The 25,560-nt window shown below is 38.8% G+C and overlaps 1 protein-coding gene across 3 annotated transcripts; it reads right to left on the bottom strand.

The window, feature by feature from the left end:
• Positions 1-273: 273 nt before the first annotated feature.
• Positions 274-25,560, bottom strand: PPM1A (protein phosphatase, Mg2+/Mn2+ dependent 1A). Of its 3 annotated transcripts, none has more exons than XM_031605336.2 (6): positions 25,269-25,556; positions 12,034-12,885; positions 10,263-10,380; positions 5,250-5,358; positions 3,169-3,226; positions 274-1,232 (listed from the first exon to the last, which is right to left on the bottom strand). In XM_031605336.2, the coding sequence occupies exons 2-6, from the start codon at positions 12,865-12,867 to the stop codon at positions 1,203-1,205; spliced, it is 1,149 nt and encodes a 382-aa protein (XP_031461196.1). In that variant the 5' UTR covers positions 12,868-12,885; positions 25,269-25,556; the 3' UTR covers positions 274-1,202. The 3 variants fall into 3 exon arrangements, with proteins under 3 accessions (XP_031461196.1, XP_089997958.1, XP_031461195.1); XM_031605335.2 differs by having other exon boundaries at positions 1,215-1,304; positions 25,269-25,557; XM_090141832.1 differs by lacking the exon at positions 5,250-5,358 and having other exon boundaries at positions 25,269-25,560.

Raw genomic sequence — 25,560 nt, forward strand, 5'->3', positions numbered from 1 at the left:
TTTATCAAACAGTAGGCAAATTCAAACCAATGCACATCTTCAGGGGGGAGAACAGAAGAAGCCTGAAAAAATCCATACTCGTAAAAAACAGGGTCACAGATTTATCCCACTTCATCCTCTAGCATATGGCTATGTCTTGGGCAATAATCAAAACTCTTCCCATTTTAAAAATGGGCTACCAATTAATAAAAATATTCTTCCACGTGTAAAAGATCATTTACAATGGCACTGACATTTTAAAAGGCAGGAAAAAAGGAATTACACATTTATGGATAAATTTCTTGTTTGTTAAACGAAGCTTTATTGATAAAATGGAATTCAAGGTATTTCACTTGGAACAGCAGCAGATCCAGCCAATTAAGATTGTAAAAATGCTGCAGACTCCTACGGTATGTAGAAAGCTGCCTGTTTGTGCTCAGTGATTAGTAACTTTCAGGTAAGGGTTAATGAAAAGAGGTGCAGAGAATCGAGGCATTCTAATCTCGAGGTTCATATGCTTATGAACACATGATACTATTAATAGGGCATGATTTAACTCCCACCGAAGTCGAAATCAGAACTCCCTTCAACTCAATGTGAGAGCAGGAGTACCTCTGAGAAAACAAGATCCGCTTGTTGAAGAATGTGCACTACTCTCTTGTTGTTTTTCCACTGCCAAGCAAATTCACTACTGTGATTTTGGGAAAGTCGCCCATAAGATCAGCTTTCATAGAAGACAAAAGTGTTATCTTTACAGTTTCGTGCACCTCTCGAGCACCTAGCTGGCTAGGCTGCTGCTCCTTGCAATCCAAAACCACAACATGAATGTAAAGGGATATATATTGTTGCATCACACAAGTCAAACATTTCTTCTAACCTTTGTAGTGATTTAAAGCAGTTCATAATTAAATATGAGCATTTTGTACAAAGACAATTGCACTTTACAAAAAAAACAAAATCATACAACATAAATTGCTGGAGTCTGATTTACAACATGGATTATGGTTTGAAATCACGTTTACAGAAGTCTGTTTTACAAAAAAAGATCAGTTCCTGGGCTAGATGTCGTACTGCTGTAGTTTTCTGCTGCAGTCACTCTCACCAACACATCGTACTCCCTTCTTTAATTAATATTGAGGGTGGATGTTAAGAAGGGTCACTGAGGTTGGGCTGCACTTTCATTTGAAGAATGAAACGTGAACTCCACAGCTAGATGAGCAGTTTTACCACATATCATCAGTTGAGGCAGAATCCTTAAAGAAAAAAGAAGGAGCCCTTTAAAGTCTGGAGTGCCCATAGTTACAGCAGTTTCTGGATAATCCAGACTGAAAAGGGAAAAAGCTTGAATCATTTTAGGAGCCTGTTTTCACTCTCCTTTCAGAAATAGCAGAAACAACACTTAAAAGGCATCTAGAAAACATGCATGCTTAGTTAATGAAACACTAAGTAGCAAACATTTGAAAATCAGATCAAGTTTTTTCTCAAATGCTTACTGATCCTGACAGTAACATCCCAGGAATAATACTCACAAACATTTGCACAATAGTTTGAAGCAATGCAAATGCATATGTTTTCTACAGTGCTACACTAAAAGATCAGGATGTGCCCTGTGCTTTTTGCTATCATTATTACCACCTTTTGATATTTCAGTCCTTTCTCATTGCATAGGAAGACAGTCATTAACCAATACCTAACTGTAATTCAGATCAATTTTACCTCTTATAATTTAAGGTTAAACAGAGAAGTGTAACTTCAGTAACTGCTAGAAATCTTAATGTTGAATTGTAATAAATCTACAAGAAGAAAAAGAATTCCATAATATAGAACTGGAATCAAAGACAGAGCAGGCTCTAAATCATAACTACGTGGCCACACTGCATCTATGAATCCAATATCTGAGTAACCCTTAAATTAGGTCCATTTAGGCCCCCAGACAACGGAGGGTTTTGTATAGCTGACAAATGGAACCACTCTGAAAAAAAAAAAAACATTTAATTCCTGCTATCAGTTAAAAGAAAACATCTTAACACAAACTAAACGGTAAACTTCTAGTGGTATTTAATCGTTTTACTTTGTATCTGTTTCCTTTCCCCTCACTTAGATTGTTCTACATTTGGCTTAAGCTAACTGCCTCATCTGCTCTACTAAGTTGGGTATACATGTTAACTAAGCATGGCCACAGCTTGCTAGCTGAACCAACAGTTAAATCAGAAGCACAGCCAGCAGAGCAAACTGCTTATGTACAGCAGCAATTTGAGGTTGTTTCAGCATTAAGTACTATCTTCCCCTAAATAGCAAAGAGACATGATGGGCTTTAACAATGGTCTCAGCTGGTACTTCTACAGCTGCACATCCCTATTGTTACTGAGACTGCAGGAGACAGAAGTATTACTCTTCTTTGAAAGTACTGTCTTACTGATTCCTTTGAAAGGGAAGAGGCTAATTAAGTCTTTAGCAATGCCACATACGACAACTTCTTAGCATTAAATTTCTGCACCCTTCATTCAAACCTGCACACAGAATTCATTACAAACCAAAAAGAACAGTTGGCACGGAGGTGTAGTACAAAAGCCAAGATCACTAAAATTACTCTTTGTGAGAGTACCACCCCCAGATTTTTCTTCAAAACCAGAAGGAGCAAAGGAGAACCATTATATGAAAGACTAAAATGGTTATGTTTCTCCAAGTGTAAGGATGCAGAATAAAAGCAGTAGTGAGTAAAAATGCAGGAGCTGCATACCAACTATTCAGTATGCAAATTCCTGTATCCTAGCTGCCAACATCATCATAAAATGAAGATGTTTAACGTTCATTTGTGGAACAGTAACTTAAACAGAATGCTTTACATTCAAAATGCATCCTTTTACAGATAGCATTAAGGCATTGTTAGGCTAAGGGTACTGAGAGAACTGCCAAACAGTAGCACTCAGTTTCAAAGCCAATGCACATTATGTTTGAAGGCATTTCACTTCTACACTACATTTGCCAGATACAAATCAGGGAACTCCAACACCAATAAGTAAACCATGCCGGAGTTCTATGATCAGAAGGCATTCGAAGACAGTCACAAAGGCACAAAGTGGTTCTTACATTTTTTGGGGAAAGGAAGAACTGGAAATATATGTTTCTTTACAAAACAAATACAGTTACTGGGGTGGGAGGAAAGAATGCCATAGAAGAGATACTTACAGTGTCATCATTCCTGTAAGGGTTCAGTCTGTTATAAACAGCTTCAATTACACTCCGTCTAGATCAAAAATAAATAAAAAAAACAATATTTTAAGTCAAGCTCCTTAGGTAAAATTGTAATTTAAAAAACAAACTTTTAAAGATCTTACATTTGCAGAACCAAGTTTACTGCAAGTTAGTCCTAAGTGCCATTACACACCGACCACAGTTATCCCAATACTTTAAAACCCTCACATTCAAGAAAAAGAAAGCTGAATAAGCACTTTGCATTCAACAGAAGAGAAGCACAACCAAACATTCAGATGAGGCTGCAGTGCTGTTTTGTTAAAGAAGAAAAAAAATAGGGGATCAGAGAACCTGATACAGGTTGAATGCCATGGCCATCTGTGTGCCCAATCAACACTGCAGTAGTACCTCCATACATTATGACACTTCCAGAGGGCTTAAAGAAGAGAAGTGATACATACAAAAAAAAAGGTAGGGTGAAGGATAAGGAAGCCTCTACCTTACCCAGTACATAAGAGTTTTGGAAGGGGAGCAAGAAGGAAAGAGAGGAATAAAGGAAAGGTAAAATAGATTGCACATCAAAAGCAATTTTCCTCCAGATACCCTAATTGCAGAACCAAGTACGACAAAATAGCACACTACAACTCGGATACAACCTCAAAGCCACCTTTTAACTGCTCAGAACACATGGAGGGAAACACAAAAGAGTGCATTCGAATTAAAAAAAAAAAAAGCAGATAGCAGTCTTTATAATCTTCCTGTAACATCGAAAAGTTGGGTACTATCACACAGCAGTATAAACAACACAGCAAATCTAGTGAATGATCATACAGCATGGAAGAAGAGGATGAATTTAAAGAAATAAAAACCAAGCAATTATTCCCAAAGTACAATGCACATACAAAGTTGTTCTCATCTTTCAGAGATAGGTATCACTGATTCTAAATAAAGCCAAGTTACTTGAAAAGCATTGTTTTCTTTCCAAACGGTCAGCATTGCTTCAAGTTACACTATAATACAATTAAATCCATATTTCTGTCAATCACTATTCAAGATAACATCACTAAAGCCCATAATCCCACCAAAGTCAATTGCTTCAGTGACTTCAGCACTCCTCACAACCACAAAGCTACTGCTAGCCAAAGAAGCTCGATAAACAACTTGTATGCCATCTTTTATGAGTAACTGACTCATCAATGCTTCAAGATGACTGTAACACATCCTAAATAGACACTACTATTTATATATAATAGCCATCTCTTCTTTTCCTACATCATAAAAGAAGAATTTTGTTATGCAGAAGTCATCCTTACAGCCCACTTATCATTTATTCCTCTACGTGCCTACAGACTTCAAGTTCCTATGTAACAAGACAAAAACTACACACTGGAGTATTAAAAATAAACTGCTCAATATACACTGTACAAGTTCATGAATGACCTTCTGAACCAAAAAACACTTGCTGTGGAAAAAAGCTAAGTGCATTTCTTCCTTAACTGCTGAACATCAATTTGAGACCCTGTAGCACAGCACTGAACTCTTCAAGGACAAAAACAGCCTATTTAAAGTTCTACTTCTATCCTGGTTTTGTGTTTGACACAAGCAGAGAGGTGCATAAGCAAAATTTTAAGCAATTACCACATTGCCTTAGCTACAGACAAGAAAAGAAAGCCGCCAAGCAAAACATGATATGCATAAAACTTCTTGAAGAGCAGAACCATATGTCCAAGTAGCTACTAAAGGCAGTAATTATTTTTGTACCTTCAGACCATGTCCCACCCAAAGAAACCCAATTAATTACAAAAACAGAGACACTCAGGCCACCCTTAAAAAAAAACCCTCGGTCCTTCTCAAAACTACATTTTGACATGTAATTTTTAACAGTGATTCATAGTTAACTCTGTTCTCGTGCTTTCCCTTTTCATTCAGAACAGTTCAGTAATAACAACTGAAGAACAGATCACATTCGTCCTGTGCCCTTCCTCCCTCCCCGTGCTTTTAAGAGTGGCCTTACAGTTAAGTTTGATTTAAATAAGAATAATAATAAAAACACATTTACACTGATGTGAACTCACTTGCTTGCCAATTCACCCCCTGGCGGGAGGTTTGGGATGCTCTCAGTTGCTAACGTACGCATCACGTGGACTAAGTCTGGCACTCCTTCACCCTGCTTCTTTATGATCTCTGGGAATCAGAAGTACTTTTTTTGTAAGTGCAGTCCAAATTTAACTTCAAAAGATTGAAATACTCAGTTTTATAAAAAGGCAGCTTAATTTCTGTTAATATAAGAAATAAATGACAGACCATACTCAACATGGTAAGCGTTAACTTGGTTCCATAACAAAAAAGACCCGTGATGGATCTGACACAAGATACCCTGCTAGCTGTTAACATGCACGCTGGTTTCAGAAATACACAGCTAACGATTCCAAGTCTAATGGCTTTCCTGCTATAGCATTATTTTATCTTCCCAACAAAATGCATTGGGCACGAAGCAAAGATTAACATCAGCTTTATCACTGCAATAGAAGGTTAAAGATTATCACCATCCTAGAAAGCAATAGTATTTTCACAAAACAGAGTTCATCATCAGACACAAAAATAAGATGACCCCCCACTACAAGTATACATGGCTGCAAGCCTATAAGCCAATACCTGTACCTTACCACATCATTGCAACATGCAAATGTTAGGAACTAACATGTACAAATTAAAAGCCAGGGACATTGGAGTTAGGAGACAGCTCCACCCTTCACTCAGCTCGCAATACGTGACTACTGGGCAGTTATTTAAAGCTGAGCTCCTCCAACTTCTGGGGAGAGAGGCCTTGCACTGTAGTTCTCTAATTTTATTCTTAGGCCTATTTTCCTTTTAAAAGCAGTAAGCACAATGGAAATCACAAGAGATTTTGCTGTAACACCTCTGAAAATATTCTCTTTTTATAGGAATTTTAATAAATTTAAAACAATCTATTTCTTCAAAATGCATTTCTGCAGATTGTCTGTAAATACAAGCTTAGAAAATAAGAGATGAATTATTAAGACTCAGCATTATTGACCTTCAAGTGAATACTGCAGCCCATATACAACAGGTATGTCTATACACACATTATTCTTTATGTATTGATACAACTTGAAGAGCAGTTGGAATTCATCAGTACCATTTCTGAAATACTTCAGCATTTAGTTTTTACTCTAACAGATAATTGCAGATAACATACCAAGTTTCCACTTTGTAATTTAATCAGTGAGATATGGCACACTGAAGCTTAAAACCAACACGTACCCAGTCCTTTTTTGTAAAATTGGTCAGATAATAAATAGCAAATGATTTTTGTGCATGCAGTAGTTTTTCAGGGCTATGTGTGTTTACAAAAAGAATCAGCTTTATTTTGCCAGCAGACTGTGCAAATTATTTGCAAGGTACAATGGAAGCACTGTCTAGTCCTCAGCAGTGTCAGACTGTAACACAAAGCTTTAACCTGCTCAAATAAGAACCTAAGTTTTAGATATATGACACCACACACCAGATACTTCAGAAACTTGCAGTTTCCTCAAGAAATTCTATGGCCAAAATTCATTTTACCGTCTAATATTGAGGAAATAGTCTAACACTCATAAATCTGAATAAGAAGCAAGATCTCAGTTTTGGTTTGCCAAGTTCCTTTATTGTGCAATTTTGAACATCTAGTATATTCTACATTGTGCTAGAGCTAGAGTTCTGCTGTACAAAAATAAGGACTTTGTATTTTACCTATACTACACAGTATCACAACCTGTAACTGCAGTACATGTAACATACAGTCTCCACTAAATGAATACATTTATATTTTGATATAACTAAAATACAGACTGAATGAACACTGATGACACAACAAATGGAGTCGGTCTGCTAGCTGCATTAATTTATTGGAATTACTTTCTTGCAATACATCTCATGAGCCCCATACCTATTCAATTTACTTTAAAACCTTCTAAACATTTTCATGGCATCAAGCATGGGAAGAACGTACTTATATAACCCTACAAATAAAGGATTCAAAACATATCTGCTTATTTCATTCTCTGAATGGGAATTCCACACAGTAATTAAGAAAATTCAAATTTGCAAAGTTGTGAAAATATGGAACATGTAGCAGCTAACTGAAAATGATTTACCTCTGTAAATAAAAATATTGCTACGATTATCTATTACTGAACGTCTATATATGTAAGAAACTGAGAACAGAAAAAGAAGCCTAGACAAGTGTCATTTTAAACACATCAATAACTCACATATTAGTGCAAATAATAGCAATGCATTTTGGAGTGACTGATTACTTCTACAAGGAAGATCACATAACATTTTATGAGCAACACTTATTTACTGCAAGTAATGGCAAAAAAGACGCTTCTCCACACTTGCTTTCTCTTCTGTTGCTATCACAGCTATGAATCTGGACCACAAACACACTGAGATTGATGGTGGTGTAGTAAGTAGGAAGCTCCTTTTCTTTAAATCTGAATAATATCTGCTTGTTCACAGAATCATTTGGAAGATACCTTAAAGATCCACTAATTCAAAGTCCCCTCTTGTTCAAGAGGACCATCAGTAAAAAGCCTCATTCAGTCTTAAAACTTGCACTACTTTTTCACAGTGTAAGAATATGTTCTAGGCTAAAATATGACTAGGAATAATGCACATTAGCAAGCATCAAATCTCATTACCTGTTGAGACTACACTGAGTACTGAAGTGCATAAAAGTATATTTTATGCAGTTTTACCAGGTTTCCATTTTGATGAATTTTAATTTTAAACTGGTATTACAAATTAGTAAGAGAATTCTAGAAGTCTAGAAGTAGTCCTTACATTTTCTACTTCCTTCAGCTACAGATTAGGCTTTTAAAGTCAAACACGATCATTCCTAAAACATCTTAATGAAAAATCATTACTGTAGTGTTGAACATTTCAGATAGCACAGCAGTTCTACTCTGCTAGCCAATTCTGCATGATCCATTTCCAGCAAGAAACAACGTAATTGCACAAGAATTATCAAGTTAAATGTAACAACTGTCATCTGCTCTTGAAGTTCTGTTTTAGTTCAGCCTTTCAACTTCCCTCCTCAGTGAGAGCGAAAAGGGGAAGTTTTGTCTACAGCTGATATAAATCAGTGTAGAGTTGAATAGTGTTTACTACATATTCATAAGTTTAAATAATATTTTTGTACAACAAGAGACAAAAGTTTGAGAACAACACTAAAAAGAAGCAAAGACCCTTGAGGGGAAGTACAAATCATTTCCTCAAGTAGCTCAGACAACTTGTCATTAAATTAGTATTAAAGTGCTTTGCAACTACATACAGAATCTGTTTGCTTCCATTCAAGTATGACACTTCACTCATTACTGAAATTTTCTATTTGTATAAATGGAAAGAATTGGCAGCCAAATTCACTGTATGAACCATAACCACGTGCAGATCCAGTGTTAGGTTCTTCATTTACTGAGGTGTCTGTACAAAACGTTAGCTTTCCCCACTGTTAGTATTCTAGGGGATACAGTGGTGCTAGCTGAAGATGCAGCTATAACTTGAAGATACCTTCATACTGTAGGTAACGGGCTTGCATAAACTAAGGCAAAATAACTAAGGTATGAAGGCAGTACTTGTCCAGATTAGAAAGAGTTAGCATGCTGTAAATTAACGTGTGACTTCACAGCATACTTGCTCTTCAGCAGTTTTGTGAGTGGGCCTACATGATGAGCTCTTCAAATACCTGAAATGGAGAAAGCTATCTGACACTTAACTCATGCAGTTCTACCATACACACAGATACTCCTGCTACATGGTCAAATAAATCCACATCAGAGCTTGGTGTGCATCAACCTTTCCTTTAGGAAAGTTGGATCAAATCAGAAAACATGCTCTATATGGTCATTAGTTCAGAGGCAGAACAGCTGTACTTTGCCACGACCTCGGGAACAAGGTCTTTGAAATGGGCAATTCCTTCTTAAGGAGCAATTACATCAGTAGTAAGTGCTTTGAACTTCATGTTAATTTATCTGAACCCAGAATTCCCATGTAGACAAGACCTTTGTGAAACTTACGAAGCTGCACTTTGTATTACCTTTGTGCAAGTTAAGGAAGAAAAAAGTGCACAATATATTCCTGTAACAAATTAATCACTGATACCATCGTTGCTAAGTACTCTGTGTACTGTGCTGTGTGTGCTGTTAAGGATTCTTGCAGTATATACACATAACTAGACTGGTAACACACAGGACCCAAAGAGTCCACTTCAAAAATAGACTTAGCCTATGCAAACGATGCATACAGCAAGTCTTATGTTTCAGAAACAAAATCCAAGCTGTGTTCATCTTTAAATATCAAAAGGCACGATAAAATCCAGTTTTAATGAGAAATCTCTGAAATTAAGTTGATTTCAAATATCACTTTCAGTTAGATGATCCAAAACACCCACGACTTGCAGTTTCAGCTCAAAGTTTAAATCATCCAGAAATACAAATTTAAACAAAATTCTGAAGTTATTATCAAGGACTTGCTCCCAGATTTTGTTCATCAGGAATGCTTAAAGATTAGCTTTAGCAAACTTCTGACATACTTCCAAATAAATATACACGTCAGCAGGTGCCTTTAATGTAACAGTAATCAAGCTGTAATTGCATAATGAAATATTTTTATGGCTAATTTGCAGACAGAACTACGTAGAAAAATGATATGCAAATTACCATCTTCACACACATTTTGCAAGACATTCTATTTCATTTAACTCCATATAACAGGAACAGTGATTTACTGGCCTGTAGTTATTGCTTCAATGGACTCATGAGGAACAACTCATGAGCACAAATGAAAACTCTGCCATTCTGAACAATTTTCAGAGCTATGGGCTACTGCACTTGCATAGCAGAATTCTGCCAGGTCATACAGCAGGACTGTAAGAGTGCCTTTTTCAGAGATGTACACTAGATGGCCAACGGCACTTGACGGTCTATTAAAAAGCTCGTATGGATTAAGTTTAGTTGTTGCAAAGGGAAGGGGGCCAAGGGGTCTGTTTAGAAACAAAGTTACTTATTTTTTTTTAAATGATCCACCTTCTACTCTGCTTTCCAGGTACTTGTCCAACTCTGCCTCTCTTTTCACAGCCTCCGGTGATACCTTTGGGGCATTCGGAAAGCAGATCAGTATCACACTCATGTTGTCTCGACTTCCCTGGTGGAAAAAAAAAACAACGATTTGAGAACACATACACACCAGACTGAAACCAAATCAAAGCATTTTCACTTTTTCTTCCAAAATCCTAGTTGTTCATTCAGTAAAAGCTACCTTTAAGTCGCTTTGGTTTTTTCTACCTTCATGCTCTGAAGACTACCTGGAATCAATTGCAGACAGCCCACTGTCTTTTAAAAATGATATTATTAATCAATGATGTACAATTATAAAGTTCTACAATTACTTGTTTTAAGTACTTTCCAATCATTTCAAGAAAACAGATGAAATATTAAATCAGTAAACAAAACCTTCACTGCTTAAGAACAGTATACAGGAAGCTGTTGAAGTCAGACAACGCTTTACCTAAGAACACTGCTACTGATCAGAGTTGGTTTTTTTTTTCCCCCTTTAAAAACACTAAATAAAGAAATTACAGGTTATAGTATCTATTAAGAGACCAGCTAGAAGGAGCTCTAGCCTTTACAAAAGCATTCTTTGAAATGGAAACATTTAGAATTTCAACTAAACACAGTCCTAAAACTCAAAACATATTTAAATACAATCACATTCTACTTAAGAAAACTTACGGTTTAGTTTACTTTCCCTACCCCTGTGCTCTTGTCTACAGACATGCATATATGCTTAACATCAACAATTAAATGCACTGAAGTTAGAGAGATCAAGAACAAACAAATATTTAAAACAAGCTTCTATAGATATATGAGAAGGTGCTGGCAGCTGGCTACTGCAAAATTTACAGCATCCACAAGACAGTGTTCATTCCACAGCATTTGTTTTCAAGACTAGCAGATAAAGTTGTAAACAAAAACATACGCCTTATCAATCCTCTACAATGCTGGAAAGCAAATTTCTTTTCTTCCAAATGGGAAACAATGACCTTGTTAGCCACGTGGCATGAGCTGATACACAGCCTTGCCTCGATAGCATAAGAAAAGCTATGTATTTTACACTATGACTTACAGCCTGTCTTTAGAGAACTAAGTGCTAAGTTACAAAATTAAATATTTCAGATCTTTTAACTGTGCCATCCTACAGTTTATTAAAACAAGGTGGAAAGTTGCCATGCAGAAAATTGCAGAGATTTGTTAAACAAAACAGTGCTAGTTTCACAGCCATATGACAACACTGAATGAGAAGCACAGTAATTAAACCAGAACAAAACCAGAACTTCCTTCAGGAAGTCAGATTTTCACACAGTCAAAACAAGACTTCAAACTATAAGATATGAAGTCAGAGTTGAATCACTCTGTATTCATCCTGACATGATCATGGCAGCAAAGTTACTACATGGTCAGGAGAGGAAGCCAAAGCATATTTCTTACTCTGATTAAAGAGCTAAGATTTTGTAAAGTACATTGTGAACCAGAAAAGGACAGTTATGGTCCTTGGTTTTCCTGTATGTTTCTGGTTTCTCAGGTATCACAACATACCTATAAACAACTTTTAACTCTTCAAAGGTACCCAGAAATCCATGCTATTTCTGCTGCATGCTTGTTTAGCCATTATTGCCATTTCTCTGGTAATCATAGCAATTATTTATTAATAAAATACTGAGTGGAATCAAAACATTAACTTGTTTATAAATTTCTAATAGCAAAAACATAATAAATTTCTCCTCTCAAGCCTCGCTACCTTGTACAAGCAGGTGTCAACTATCTCATTGCAAACTTTCTCAAGGTCATCAGTGACTTCAAGTCTGGATCTTACAAAGTCACAGAGCTCTTCATTTCCCATAACATCCCAGATACCATCGCAAGCCAGTATGATGAACTGATCATCCTCTTCTGATCTCTCAATTTCATAAACTTCAGGCTCTGGTGAGACTAGCTGTTCTGTAGGACCTTTCCCATGGACACATTTGTAATCAAAGTCCCCAAGTGCCCTTGAAACAGCAAGAGAGCCATTCACACGCTGAATCATTACAGAGCCGCCTGCATTCTGTATACGCTCTTTCTCCAGTGGGTTGCTTGGTTTGTGATCCTGTGTGAAGAAGTGAACCTTCCTGTTTCTACAAAGTAAACCTCTTGAGTCTCCACAGTTGATGAAGTATGTATGCTGGGGAGAAATCATGACACCCACAGCTGTTGACCCACTTCTGTCTGCACCATGTTTCTTCTCAGAGATGACTCTCATGTGTTCATCAATTTGCAGAAAACCTGTTCTGATGCCACTCTTTACACTTTCCACAGATGGTGGCCCATCTGGCCCTTTAAAATCCTGGTTGCTTGTGATGTGATCTAATAAATGCTCACAGCAGTACTTGGCAACCTGTGATCCAGCGTGCCCATCATATACAGCAAAAAACGACCATCCATCAAGTCCATTTGGCAAACCAATCACAGCTGTATGTGCATCCTCCATTTCGACTCGCCAGCCTTGCATACTACTCAGACCATAACGAAGCCCATTCCCCTGCCCTTGGGCATTATGCTTCTCCATCTTTGGCTTGTCTAAAAATGCTCCCATGATGACTTTCCTTCAGGTCTAAAAAGAAAGAGAAAAGGGTTATTAAGATGATCTAGAACTTCAGAAATAAGAACTAATTACACTATTAGAAATTTAAATTAGAAGTCCAAATAATGCTAAAGACAATTTAAAAAACCCTCAACAAATATAAAGCCCTTTTTTTTTTTCCCCCACAAGAGTAAAATTAGCTTTGCTTTAGTCTAAACTAAACAAGGACACTGCTACTAGCTGATGTTTCCAGGACAGCAGGGTTGCCTAGGTCCCTACTGCCAGGCCATGAAGTCCTCGTCAGCTTCTGGTTTTATGATGGTGGCATGGAAATGAAAGGAAAATTATTCTGGAGGATAAGATTTTGCTTTTGTTTGATTAAAGCAGGTAAAGTGATCTGAAGGGTAAAGATGAATGTGAGTCTGCATTAAAAATAGTGGCAAACTGGAGAACTAGGAGCAAGACACAGAAGGAAGAGAGCAGCTGTCCCTTCAGGCAGCCATTAGTATGGCTCAGCCAGCTCATAAAAGTTCATCCTTAGATTTTCAGTTATATCACACAGCAAGCTTCTCAGATGTCTACACAGCAGATTTACTTAAAATCTTAACGTATGCATGCTTCTGTGAAAGACAAATTTTCAGACTTTACCCCTGACAAATTTAAGGAAACCTGTTTGGAAATAAACTCACTTATACTGTCAATTCACGCTTCTTTTGTTTTCAAGCCAGAACCAAGGTACTGCACACCCTACCCTCCTCCACCTGACATCATTGGGATGTGATGCAGCAAATATTCATGCTTAAGAGAATTTCATTTGCAGGCAGCATAAATGGACTGGTTGATCTTCATGGCTTTTACACCCTACCCATTCAACCCACCCTTCTAATCCATACCAGTTTATTTGTGCATTCATTAAATATTTTAAAAATACATAAAATAGGTCACACGTTTTACACACTTGCAAATTCAACACTAGAGAGTGTGCAAATTGCTGTTACACAACACAAGGTAAGGGAATAGCAATAGAAGATCTTCAATTCAAAGATGTCAGACAGATAACTGCAAGTCAAATGCCAAAGCAAGATTTTACCCAAGGCCCCAGCTAAGCTGCTGCACTTGCACAGGTTATTTTCTAGGAATTTTAGGTTTTAATGTGTATGTGAAATATATTAGATCATTTTCCTTTGTGACAACATTTTCGATAATATTATTATTAAAACACATTCCCAGCTATATATGAAACTACACACCTAACAAAGCCTTTCAAGCATGTCTCTTCCAACACCATCAACCTCTTAGAAACATCTGTATGTGTTAATAAAAACAGTCCAGAAATGTTTACATTTGATCTCACCACAACTGACTGAAATGTCAGGCAGAGGCTCTGGAAGCACACTCTTTTTGGTCACGTGCACAAAACCAAAAGCCACACATTTCAGCTGTGTGGATCAAGTGAACACAGCACAACAATGCTCATGCAAACCATAACCAACCAACAAAATAGGCTGTACGTTGGCCTTGTATCCTAAAGGATGTGCATGAGGTTCACATCACTGCAACTGCTAGGAAAAATGACGTACACAATTTTATCTTGCCATACAGCTCTAATGAAGTCAGTGTAATCAAAATAATTACTGAATGCCACCATAAATTAAACAGGGAATTATTTCACAGAATGTAATTCTTATTCAGTGTCAGCAGAGTTTGAACTAGTGTATGACACTTTATTGTCGAAGAAATCATGAAACAGAATTCAAATCACTCTCCTTAATTTAGAGCTCAAGAAGCATACAGCACCAAGGCACATACCCCATTTCGTGAAGTATTCTACATTGTTTTATTACTATGTTTAAAAAACAACCAAACACAGAAGCATTAAGAAGAGGATACAGTTAAACTGACCACAAGCACTATTAAGCTTGGACTAGGAAAAGCAAATTTCCTTCTCATCTCTTGCATTAGTAGGTACACAATATTTAGAGTTGTGCACTCTTTGTCATCCAAACCATGATTAAAAGTACCCACAGACACGTCATATGCAGTTCCAGTAACTCATGCAGAACTGCTAGAACACTTCACAAATTCACAAACCCACTCTCCATTTAAAATCAAGATGCCTCCTGGGAAGGGATAAGGCAAAGTGTGAGCTGTTGCTATTCTAAATTAAGCCTCGTAGGTGACATGCTGACACGTTTCTTCAAGGATGTGAGCAACCCACCAGAGATGTGAATACAACCAGGATAACCACAATGCAGTTGTGTAACTTTTGCTTAGGAAATTATTCAGAGCCCATGGCATAAAGTATTCCCCTCCTGAGAAGGATAGCAAGAGCCTGCAGTCACATTCCTTGCCAAGCTCTAGGTAATTGTTTTTTCCAACCCTAACATCAGTCTGTACCTCTCAGCATGTAGGCCAGACTTTCAAAATCCTTGTTACATCTGAAGGGAAAGTATAGGTTATCTGCATGTAGAATGAATCCAGCAAGCATCTAACTTTTCTGAGTAAGAATGGAAATTCTGGAAGAGTGTGAGCTTAATATGACCAGTATGTGGCTACAACCTGAGGAATGTAGTCTTTAAGTCATAACATTTATTTTTAGTTTTATAAAGGGGGGAAAAAACACAAAGAGGCTGATGTAAGAAAGCTGTGTCTCCTTCCTACTAAAATAATCATCTTTCAGTCCTATTCTTGAGTCTGTATCCACACAGACATCTTTCACACATCACTGCCTACATAAATCAGCAGTCTTCTATACATTTCTCCATGAAGAGTATCGAGCACAATACTGCTTGGAGTTGGAATGACACCTTAATTAAGCACATGTAACCGTGTATGCAAATCAGATTAACTTATAGCAGAGCAAGCACCCAAGTTGCAGCATGACTTTGTTATGTAATAACACGAAAGACAGAAGTCAAACCCAGAACAGACTGCACGCATGATTTGCAATAAAGCAGCAAATGTGGCTCAACTGAGTCTTCTCTTTTACATTTCTTCAGTCATTTTCATTAATAGAATCGCTTTTTATTTTTTAAACCCTTCCCCTCATCCTTCTTAGCACAGCTGCAGTTCTGTGAACAATCAGCAATAACAGTAGGAAATTAGAGCCTGACAGTGGGATACAGACTCATCCTCTGCTCTGGAGTCCTTGACTTTCAGGATGCCTGACGTACAGAACAGAGCCAGATGGCCTTCCTATCCTTACTAAAGCCAAAGGGGAGAGAAAATGTACTTTAATCCTAAATCTTACTGATGCACGTACAGACAAACATACAACACTACAACACCCATTGGTTTTTTCTTAGAGGAGGATGATTCTGAACAGGTACTATAGCAGAATGATGTGTAAAACGTGAGGAACAAAACTCTCTTCTGAAGAGGTAAATGAAATACCACCAGGCACTGCAACCAGTTGACCAAACTCCATTTTTAACCTAAATCAACTTTCGACTCACCACCTCAGTGTCTGTGACTTTCATCAGTTACCTCCAAAAAGAAAGCTTTCTGTAATCAAAGTCCCTAGATTTTGGCTCCCAATAATAATTAGACAAGCTTCTGAATACGTATATTTTTTTTTTTTAACTGAGAATGAATTCTTTGCATAGATATAAATATGCATGCATGTATCCATATGCATTTATGACAGCATCCAAAGCACGACTTCTGAAATGCTGACTTCGTAGAGGTCAAACTGAAGGACAGCCTCTATAGCAAGTGCTTGAAAAACTCAAGCTACAGTTTGCAGACAGGAAAGCAGGAGAACTGTACAGGCCTAGAAAAGAAAACTAACACAAGTAACAAAACCTTGGAGAAAACACAAGAGTACCAAAATTCAAAGGGCTGCAGCATTAGAAACAAAACTGAAACAATGAATGGAGCATGCTAAAGAGTCAGTAGCTAAAACCTTTGAAACCAGATGCAATTGGAGAACAGAGTGGCAAAGAGAAGGAGGGTAATTAGTATACCAGACCATGGACATCCATGGACAACCACAGATACATCACTGGAATGCATGAAATCCCTTTGCCCCTTCATTTGTCCCTCAAATTACACTATTCAGTCAGTGCAGCTATATTGCCTCCTGATACATGAGAAGGTAAATTTTACTTCTGCTTATTTTCTTGCGGGTTCAAATGAAGATGTCTTAAATTGTTCACAGAGGACAGTTGATGTAACTCAATATATATCCCTGTAAAAACAGTATTTTTCCAAAGAAAACCAACCGGAGTGTCTTATCCCAGAAACACCACTACCTCACCATCTGAAATTTGTACTTTAACAATATATAATTTAATAATCCTTTTAAAACAATGTCTGAATTGTATTATTCCACTAGGATAAGCTGCTTATATGAACCACGCTGAAGCTGGAGCTATTTGTTCTAACTAAGCCAAGAAATGTCCCCATATTACAATTTCCTGGAACAATTCTCCAAGTGACATTATGCCCTGTATGCTGGAACGAGCACACAAAGAAAGATTACAGTCTTTACTTAAGCTACACAGAAAGGACATAGAAAAAGTCACCAAATTATACATACTGCTATTGAATAGAAAAGGGGCATTCGATCCTTTCTGCTCCAACCTGATTTGTGGCACTTCTCCCCTGCCTTAAGCAGGCAGGATGCAGTAACCAGTCAGCACGTCATCGTGCAAATATGGAACCATTTCCCAAGTTAGCTCCTGCTGAATGAAAAACGAGTACATACTGGATGCACCAAATCAATTAACATTACCAAATAACGTGTCAGAGGATCAGAAGAATGACTAAAATAAAACAGAACACGTGGATGAGGAGACATAATTACACCACAGTCATGGGCTGAATGAAGTCATGAAAAAGCTTTATGCCAATGAAACTATTTCAGAACTATTGGAGGCCGTGCGATGAGTTTCTGGCATTCATGGTTCACCAACATCAATAAAGCACTGAAAATCTGAGCTGATGCTTCTGAATGTGTACTTTCAAATGCAGGAATAGATGGCCAATTCAGAGATGTGAATTGTCTCTGAAAAAAAAGCAGGACAAGAAATAAAATACAGAAATAGGGCTATTTCAGTAAACAAGGAGTAACGCTATTTCCCCACCAGAACCCTTTCTTCTCAGAGAAGAAACTGTAGCCTGCATTAAATTTTGGTAAGATAACTACAGATAGGAATACGTGAGTGGAAACTTCCCACTGAATTAAGAACATTAACGATTATTTTGTTTTAGGACAGATGCTGTCACCATGCTATGGCATATGGTAGAAAAGCAGAGCAGGAGAAGGCAGACAGCTGGAAAGGTTAATGTGACAAAAAGGAAAGAAAAAAGCCAAGCTCCAAAGTTTGCAGAAACAGGCCTTCACAGGTAAGGACATCTATCCCTAAACCCCATAGACATCATCTTCTGCTGTTATCTACCCTTTCTCCAGACAATGAAATCAGTTCCAAGGTTCAACTAGGAGCTGTTCAATGCTGGTTGAAGTCCAGGCTCTCTCAGAAGCTGTACATAATCTAGTTTTCCTAAAAGCAAGTTCTGAACATGAAAAAATAAAGTTTACCTTACAAATCATTCCTGCATTAATTATGTAAGAGTGACATAGTTTCAAGATTATTTTTTTTTGGAGTTATTTTTCTCTATGGTCAGTTGCTGAAGAAAATAACTACTTCTCAGTATCACCTGGACCACTGCTGGGAATAGAATAATCACTAAATTGATTTTGAGAAGAGATACAACTTGCATCCACAAATACCATCACGATCCTAGCCCAGCTGCCACTCTCACAACACAATTAAGGGAATATTTCTTGGCCCAGAGAGAATTCTTACTTCCTTCTAAACATTTGTGCTACAAAGCAGAGATAGGAGAACATAAAAAGCAGCATTATCAAAGTACAAGCAGACCAATTGCTATGAAAAATTGCATAGACAACCAAAATGGCATTTGCAAGTACACTGAAAATCAATGAAGTAGTTCTGCATAAATTTATAGGCTGTTGTCTGAACAGCAGGAGAAGAATGAAAACCCCAAGGTTCTTGTTTGAAAAAATTAATAAGCAGAAAACACCCCTTGGTATGCTGCTTAGTTGCAGCACCTTTATGGTTATACCTCGTTTTTCAAAGAGTTCTTTTTAAAGAAAAGCCTTGGAAGATAAACAAAAGGCACCCATTTAAGGCACAGAGATTAAACAAACGCTTTGTTAATAGCACACAAACTCCTGCAGACTACAGCCAAAATTCAAAGCCCCATTGAGGAAAGCACTGTAGAAAGGAACTGCGAGATCCAAGCAAGCAACATTCTATGTGAGACAGAAGTCAGGAGAAAGAAAAGCCCTACTTCACTTTGTGCGGCAATCAATGAGATGCAGCAAGAGCCACAGTTTTTGAAAGAGCAAAGCAAAAAAGTGAAAATAATTTCAATCAAATCGAAGATTTCTCAGGAAGAGCACACAGCATTATGTGGTTACAGCAGCAGAACCATGCACAGCACTGCAGCTTCACACGAACAAAAACACATACAAGGGAGCTGGGGGAGGGAAGGAAAAAAGACAGCATGCAGAAAAATAGTCAGGCTGTCACATAAGCTGAACTGCAATTTCTCCAATATTTATAATACCAGCACAGCATCACTGTCACCATTAGGAATATTACCCCATTCCTATACACTGTGGGCCTAACATCCAAACCTTACTTGGGTACAAATAACCCACTGCTAGTCCAAGAATTGAACAGATCTGAACGTATCAAACACTTCAAGTAACAGCTGAATGAAGCTGTTCTTTAAACTTCATTCTTTCGATCTCTCATTCACAGCTTGAAGTCTCAGCATCTTTGTTCCCTGCTTAGTATTACCATCTAAACAGTACTTGGCATTTACAGAAAGATATATTGAAGATTTATAGAGGAATGTTTTTTTTAGTGGAAGAACCACACTATTTCACTGCTATTTCTGAGTCAGAAAGAAAACAAAACACAACAAAACCGCGTTTGTTTTCATCAACTTCAGCTAACCCTATTCAGAACAACCAGAGGGTTTGAGCTCAGCCCATGCCACCATTCCCCAAAAGAGGAAAGTGAAATTCTTGGGTAGCCAACCTCTAGAGACCAGAGCAGCTAATCGGAGGCTAACAATAATTTAAAAGGCACCACAACAACAAATGCGTTAATTGAAGCACTCCTGAAATGCAGCAAAACAAACCCACACGCACACATGATGAAACTGTTTCCTACTCAGGAAACCAGCGCTTTGTTTTCGTTTATAGTTAGCGCCGTGCAGCACTGCCAGCTGTGGTTATGTAAATGTAAAGGCAGACAAATTCCTGCAGAATCCCACCATTTGTCTGTCGTGGATGTTGTTGCCCTGTTTAACAGATACCTTCACCGCAAAGGACGGCGTGTTATCGTTGTTGTATACAGTACAAAGAAAAAAATCAAATGCGTTGAATCATTACAACATTTCCTCCTGAATTTTCAGCCCTTGTACCTCTAGTTGTACACAGTGAGTACTCATCTTGTGATTAGAAGATGTTTCCATGAGGGCCACAAGTTTTCCTGCTAAGCCAGGCACTCAATATTGCAAAACAATTCAATGTTAAGATACCATTCTCCAGCCTCTTCACTGTGTGAGAAAATATTTGTGGTTGTAATCACAGCAACACTACCACTATTCTGGTGAGGATAAATGAAAAGCAGCACACGAGACTTAAAACCTGCTGACTACACATCAGAATAAAAGGTGAATAAAATAGGAAATGTTCTGAAGTGCACAGCTGTAACCTGGCTTTGCTTGCAAGGAAATTACATCAAAACGATGCCAGAAGCACATTAAGACCTGGAAGTCAAATCCTCAAAGCTTAGGAAAAGCTGGAGTTTGTCATCTGCACACGCAGAGAGCTTTTATTTAACAAAGCCATTTTGCCCTCACATCCCCAGCATTCCTTTCTCATTAAAAGGACAGCAAATGACTGCTAGAATAAAGGTATTTTTCCCCAAGTCTATTTCAAAAAAGAAAAAGAAATCCAAGGGGGAAAAAAAGTCATTTCCAAGTCAGTATTTGTACCAAGAACTTCCAGGACAGAAGGTTTTCCTCTGAGAGCTCAGCAGCCTACCAAGCTCACCTCTGGCAGGCAGTGCAGCCAGAGCTAACAGGGTTACCTGTGATGAAGGAGGCAGGGAGGTGTTGCTGTCCTGAGCCCAAACCTGAGCTCTCTGCAGTCTGAAATACCCCTGTCACTGAACCAGGATGCTGAGGAATTGAGCTGCTCTTCAGAAGTTTCAGCAGTGTGAACAGCAGCGTTTCCTAAGCTCAGTGGGCCTGACTTGACAGCCTCAGAACAGCTCTTTATAGACACGGTCTGTACTGGATCTGTAAGAAGGGTCTGTCCAAATACTTACTGTATTTGATTAGGAAAACAAGAAAATCATTTAATGGTAGAAACTGATTCTCCCTTCATGCAATGTTCTACAATTTAATACTTAACCACTTACCTGCCCACATTTCTCTATATTCTGAATCCCTTCCTAAAGATTGGTTTTACATAACTTAGCAGACAACTGGCAAACTCCTTATAATCATCTCCAAACACGAGCAGCTTGTGCACAGATTACACAGCTCCTGTGGCCACTGATTTTTAGGGTATTCCCTTAATCTAAAACCAGCTGAGCGTTACACACAAACAGCCACAATATGTGGCCAAGGAGAATTCAGACTGCCATGCAAATTCCATACTAGGAGTACAGACAGTGTAAATGGTAAGCATAGCTACAGAAAATCTTTCAAGTCACAGTTGAGACCCAAACATGAAAGCACATTTCATCCCCTAGGTCACAATCCAGTAAGGCACGTAAGTATGAGAGTTACATCACACATCCAAGCAGTCCCACATAATTCAGCTGCACACTGCGTATCAGGGTAAGCACGTTTAAGTGCTTTGCTTTATTTAAACTGCAGCTATCAGAACAGTCACATTATACTTGAGTTTCTTGGGTTTACAAGTGATTTTCCTGGAAGACTTAAGACTTATTTTTTAAATCCATTAAAATATTCTCACCTGAATTGAGAACTGAGGTGCTTGCAATTAAAAAGCTAACATATTTTCTCCTTTATATGCAAACTTTTAGCATTTCTCCAAATTTCCATACTGAAACCTGATCAGTCAGCTTTGTTTTTCCTACATATTAGTCCTACCATTCTCTTCTGCTAATATACTGCTCTAAAGTTTACACTCTAAACAGCAGAAGTCTACTTCATTGGTATGATTTATAGATGGAGGAAGTGTTTATTCTGCTGTTTTGGTCACATATGAACACCTTTTTAGAAGAGCTGTTAAAAAAACAGAGCAGATGTTCGATATATTTATAAACACACTTTGTTCTGCAGACTCTGGTAGCAAGCTGAAATAACCATTAGTTAATTTTACTGGTATGTGAAAACAACAAAAAAAATTAAACGAACGCTCAGTTAAACAAAGGCCTGTTCAGCTTAAACACACAAAGAGAAATACAAGAACAGAGACTTGACAGATACCTTTAACTTAGTATGTGGCTTAACAAGAGCACAGCTTGGCAGATGGAAGTACAGACAGGCAGACCTTACAGCAGTGGTTTCACACCTACAGCACTTAGCAGGACACCACCTCTATCCAGGAACAAAAACCAGCACGCTCCCTCAGTTAGCATGGCATCTCACTTTTTCTCCTATCCCAACCACAATTTTCTATCTAGTTTTAAAGATGTAAATGATTTATTCTAACAGTATTAAGTCTTAATAAATATGAAGTTGTTCCTTCACAGACAGACAGGAAAGGAGCAACAACAAGAAGTCCCAAGGAGGTAATGCTGCCCTCACAGATCCACACCATGTCATGGCTCAAATACACAAATTCCTCCTAAAAAGCTTTTTATACAGTGGCTCTTAAACTTTATGTATATATACTGGACTTCCTAAACATTTTAAGAACAGGTTTTTTTGTCCCATCACATTTCTATCTACATTTTGTAGTTTGCAATTTGTCATTCCTTCTATGAAGAACACTGCAGTTAAAAATACTCAAATTATAGAGAAGTTTACTTCTTATCCTACTACTTTTAACTGAAATATGGATCACATGGCAAACACAAACAATACCAATTAAGAATCCAACAACAAACCAACATTCAGAAATAGCTTAATTTTCAAAAGAATAAATCTGACCACAGGTTTAATCATTTAAGAAGAGCTACAGATTATATAGATCCACCAAGGATCTGTTTAAGGAAAGAAGTGAGGTATGGTTTAAAAGAAAGGAGGAACAACAGAGAACCACACGCAATAGTAACAAGGCATGCTGCATAGCTCAGGTGTAGCTCTGCTAAGCTGCTGTTGTCTTGACTTCAAACAATATTATTCAAGCCTTATTAAAACGAGTTGCAGGTCTGCAGAGACAAAACAAATATAGTTATTTTGCAGTACTTCCCATTCCACAACTCGCTTGTTTGTAAATAAGTTGTAATTATGTAAATGTACTTTTACATTAGCATTGGCTAATATTTTTACATTAGCATCAGAGCATATGAAAACAAAGCCAATATCAAAGTTGATATTTGAGTATGAAATGTGCTATTCTTAAATTACTTATATTTAGGTCATTAAGTGAAAGTAGCTCCTTTATATTCCTAGTTCCACTAAAAAGGGAAAAGTGCAATCAGATCTCTTATTGACAGCTGCATTCAAAAACATACCAGTTACATAAGTTTGCAAATCATGCTGTGCCCAAGTATCTAAGCATTTTAACGATAGTTCTTAAAACGCTCTCTCAGCAAGAGTGACTCAACTTCACCATATAAAATGCACTCCAGATAAGAAGCAACCAGCCTGACTTTATAGAAAAGGCTTTTTTGTATTCTGCTTTAATTCAAATTGCACCAAGTGAGCTCTGCTTGTTTAGACCTGCAAGCTCTGCCATTCCTTTGGCACTTCCATCTCTCCTCCTCGTTTCCAACAAAGTGTCTCAAGCTTAGCTCCAGACAGCTAAGTAAGTACTTGGAAAACAGGTACAGCTTTCTACCACACCTCAAGGGGAAACGTTTACCAGAGGACTACCAAAGGACTAAAAGTATTAAGCAGAGCAATGCCATGCCTATCTTCTAGAAAAACACTCTTCCATCTGAAGACAGAGTGAGCACAGACCAGCCCTCCAGTACAAGCTGCAGTTATCAGAGGGTTTTATCAGATAAATGTGACTGTGAGGAAAACATTAGTAATTGGCATAATGCATCAGCAAGACTTTTACTTTTAGAGCAGTCCCATGTACAAAACACACACCCAGGAAGACAGGCCTGGAGGAAAAAGCTCTCGGAGCAGCTCTCCCTGCCCTGGTAAAAAACACTGGTATACCTATCAGAACTGTTCTTCTTCAGTATCTTTCCTTTGATCACACAGGGAAAGAGTACAACTTCCTTGACCCGTGTTTTCCTCCACCCCTTCCCCGTCTCTGATCTTATTCATAGAAAACCTATGAATAGCATCAAAAGAAAAGCTGTCAGAAAAGAAATAGGGGTTGAACTCGCACAATTAATTCCTGGTAATTTGGCAATTCACACAGGGTCCTGAGCACAGCAGTTATCTTTAATTTCACTGGGGCTTCACGAATCCTTCAGCAGCCACCTGGGCACTGAAGCAGTACGTGTAGAGACTCAGCAAAAGGTCACACTGATCCTATCTGGAAAGTAAGTTCCTAGAATCACAAGGGTTAGAACTTCTCTGCTTTACAACACGATTCTACTTATTCTGTCATTCCTTATCACCGTCTATGGAAAAATCACCTACCACTGAAGAGGACAGAGCTAAAGCCTGTTGCTCCCAGGATTTCATTTAAGACTGCCATCTGCTTAAAAGGAGGAAAATAATTCTTCAGCGTGACACACACACACACAGAGCCACCATTTCCTCATCCGAGGAAAGGTACGGCGCAAAAAATAAGTTCCTCACGAGCTCTAGGTGGTTTTGCAACAGCAGGGTTTTGCCACAGCGCTGAAACATTTCAACGGGCGCCAAACAAACGCGCAGATATCTAACAGATGATGCCTACGAAACGGGGAGCGCCCGATGCTCCGACCCTCGTTAGGGTGGGGTGCTTTATAAATAGATGCTGCTTTTTTTTTTTTTTTTTTTTCCCTTCTCCTCTCTCTCCGTTCCCCTCCCAGCGTCGTGCCTCGAGCGTTTGGGTGGCGATGGGAGAGGAGGAGGCTGTTTATAGCCATTATTAAATGAACTCTGAAGCGGCCCAGGGAGGGGGGAGGAGGGCAGCGCTGCTACCTGCGCCAGGCCGCCGCCTCAGCCCCCCGCCCAGCGCCGGGCCGCGGGTCGCCCTCCCTCCCCCACCGCCCGGGATGGCGCCTCAGAGCCGCCCCCGCTCGGCTGTGCCCCCCTCAGCCCGGCCCCGCACCACTTACCCCCTCCGGGCCGCGGCGGGGACGGCACCGGGCTGCGGCGGCGAGGCACGGCCGCGCTCCCGGCGACGCGTGAGGGCGGGCGGCGGGCCGGGATGGGGGAAGAACGGGGGAGGAGGAGGAGGAGGGCGAGGAAGGGGGGGCGGCCTCGCCTCAGTTCATTCACAGGCGGCGGCTGCCGAGGGCGGCTCGCTGCCCAGGGGGAGCCCAGCGCTCATCTCGCCTCCTGCTCCTCTCCTCTCGGCCGCTGCCGCCGACCCCCCCCCCCCTTCTCCCCGGCCCCCTCCCGCCCGCC

This window comes from Phasianus colchicus, chromosome 5 (assembly GCF_987193195.1).
Source record: "Phasianus colchicus chromosome 5, bPhaCol1.hap1.1, whole genome shotgun sequence".
Taxonomy (NCBI): Eukaryota; Metazoa; Chordata; class Aves; order Galliformes; family Phasianidae; genus Phasianus; species Phasianus colchicus.